The sequence below is a fragment of the Anopheles cruzii genome, unplaced genomic scaffold (genome assembly GCF_943734635.1).
Source record: "Anopheles cruzii unplaced genomic scaffold, idAnoCruzAS_RS32_06 scaffold03990_ctg1, whole genome shotgun sequence".
In the NCBI taxonomy this organism is placed as follows: domain Eukaryota; kingdom Metazoa; phylum Arthropoda; class Insecta; order Diptera; family Culicidae; genus Anopheles; species Anopheles cruzii.
Window position 1 is genome coordinate 1 of NW_026457575.1, and position 1662 is coordinate 1662.

General features: G+C 49.7%; 1 protein-coding gene across 1 annotated transcript; it reads left to right on the plus strand.

Moving 5' to 3' along the window:
* Positions 1-229: 229 nt before the first annotated feature.
* LOC128277104 (UDP-glucosyltransferase 2-like) lies at positions 230-1658 on the plus strand (the record flags this gene model as incomplete). Its single annotated transcript, XM_053015554.1, has 4 exons — positions 230-336; positions 902-1131; positions 1194-1485; positions 1550-1658. Coding segments are annotated over exons 1-4 (738 nt in total), but the record flags the coding sequence as incomplete, so codon positions are not given.
* Between the last annotated feature and the right edge of the window lie 4 nt (positions 1659-1662).

The following is a 1662-nucleotide window of genomic DNA, read 5'->3' on the forward strand; positions in this document are numbered from 1 at the left end:
GTGTGTGTGCGTTAAATCAGTTTCGCCGGTCTGGTAGATATGTCCGACCGGCCCGACACCGGCAGAGTGATAACGTTGGAGGAACGTTAATTTGGAACCACGCACAATGGTGCGGCGTCGAGTTTTTTAATCTATTATTAGGGTTTTGGGTTGCCAACGGTGTGGCCACTGTTTTCGGCCAGTTCAAGTTAAACACTGGCCGTGTGTGGACGGTTCTTCTCGTGGCAAGATGTTAGCTATAGGCAGTGTGTTGGGTGTGCTATTTTCACTGGCGCAAGTCGATACGGCCAATATATTGTGCTTGATGGGAGTGGCCAGCCCAAGTCATCACATATGGTACGGTAAGGTGATGATATCGCGCAGGTTTGATTGAGCACCGTGTTACGAAGTGGAACGCGCGAAGGAGCATTGTCCGAAGTGTTCCCGCGTACACTGACCAGTTCTAATCTTTCGTCAACCCGCCTTAAGCCCGTTTGTTAATCGAGCCCTTGGGGTCGGACAGGGTAGATGGGTGCTACTACCTGACAGTGGAGGCCTCGAGACAAGATTAATTTCCGGCTATTAGAGTTCCGACGGAGTGGTGCAAACGATTGTTTGCAGTCCAGACCAGACGGACCTCAGTAGCGGGATCAAACGATCTAAGAGTAAAATACTTAACACCAGAGCGAGCTGTAGCCTAATGATAGCTGATTCTATTCCACAATTCCTATGCCTTATGTGGTACTTTTTTTTAAGATTGCTCTATCTTTATCTCTTTCCATCCATGCATCGCTTCTCGCTGGTGGTCTACCTTTGGGTTTATTTTCGTCCTATTGATCTAGGTCCCTTGCTGTGGCCATGAGTTTCCTAGGCTTTCCTAGTTGCGTTCTCAATACCGTTCTTCCCCGTTCGCCACTGACAGGAACCGATCCATAATGGACGCGCTGGCCCGTGCGGGACACAACTTGACCATCCTGTCGGCAGATGTCGAACGGAACCAACCGAGCAATGTGCACTACGTCCAGTTAGAAGAAATATACCCCGCGCTGTACAGTGGTCCTGAGTCACTCGATCTGCTCGAGATGGCAAACGAAAACCCGTTCAAAAGTATCGTTTCATTCTATCGAGACTTCGTGGTGCTCGAATGTGCTGGTAAGCATCATCTAATGACTTTTGTCCCGTTAGTGTGCTTAAGCTCATTTAAACCATTGTAGGAACTCTTAAGTCGAAAGGACTACGCACCGTGATGAACTACCCGGACGATTTCAAGTTCGATCTGATCCTGCACGACTTCACTTGTGGACCATGTCTACTCGGTTTGCTACATAAATTTCACTATCCGCCGCTGGTCAGTGTGACAGCGTTCAACAACCCGCCCTACTCGACGGATGCGATCGGTGGGCACAAGTACTACTCCTACGTACCGTTCTACTCGCTCAGTTACGACTCGGACATGAGCTTCTTCCAGCGCGTCCATAACACGCTTCTGAGTTTGGCGGATTATTGGTGAGTGTTGTCGGCTGGTGACGGATAGAATTCGATCTTAATGTAGAACGCGAATCCGTTCCAGCTATCGGACCTACGTATCGCATCCGCGAATCGATCAGATGATGCGTGACTACTTCCCGTACCCGGACCTACCATACGCGGCCAAGCTTCACCAGCACTCCAAGCTGCTTTTGG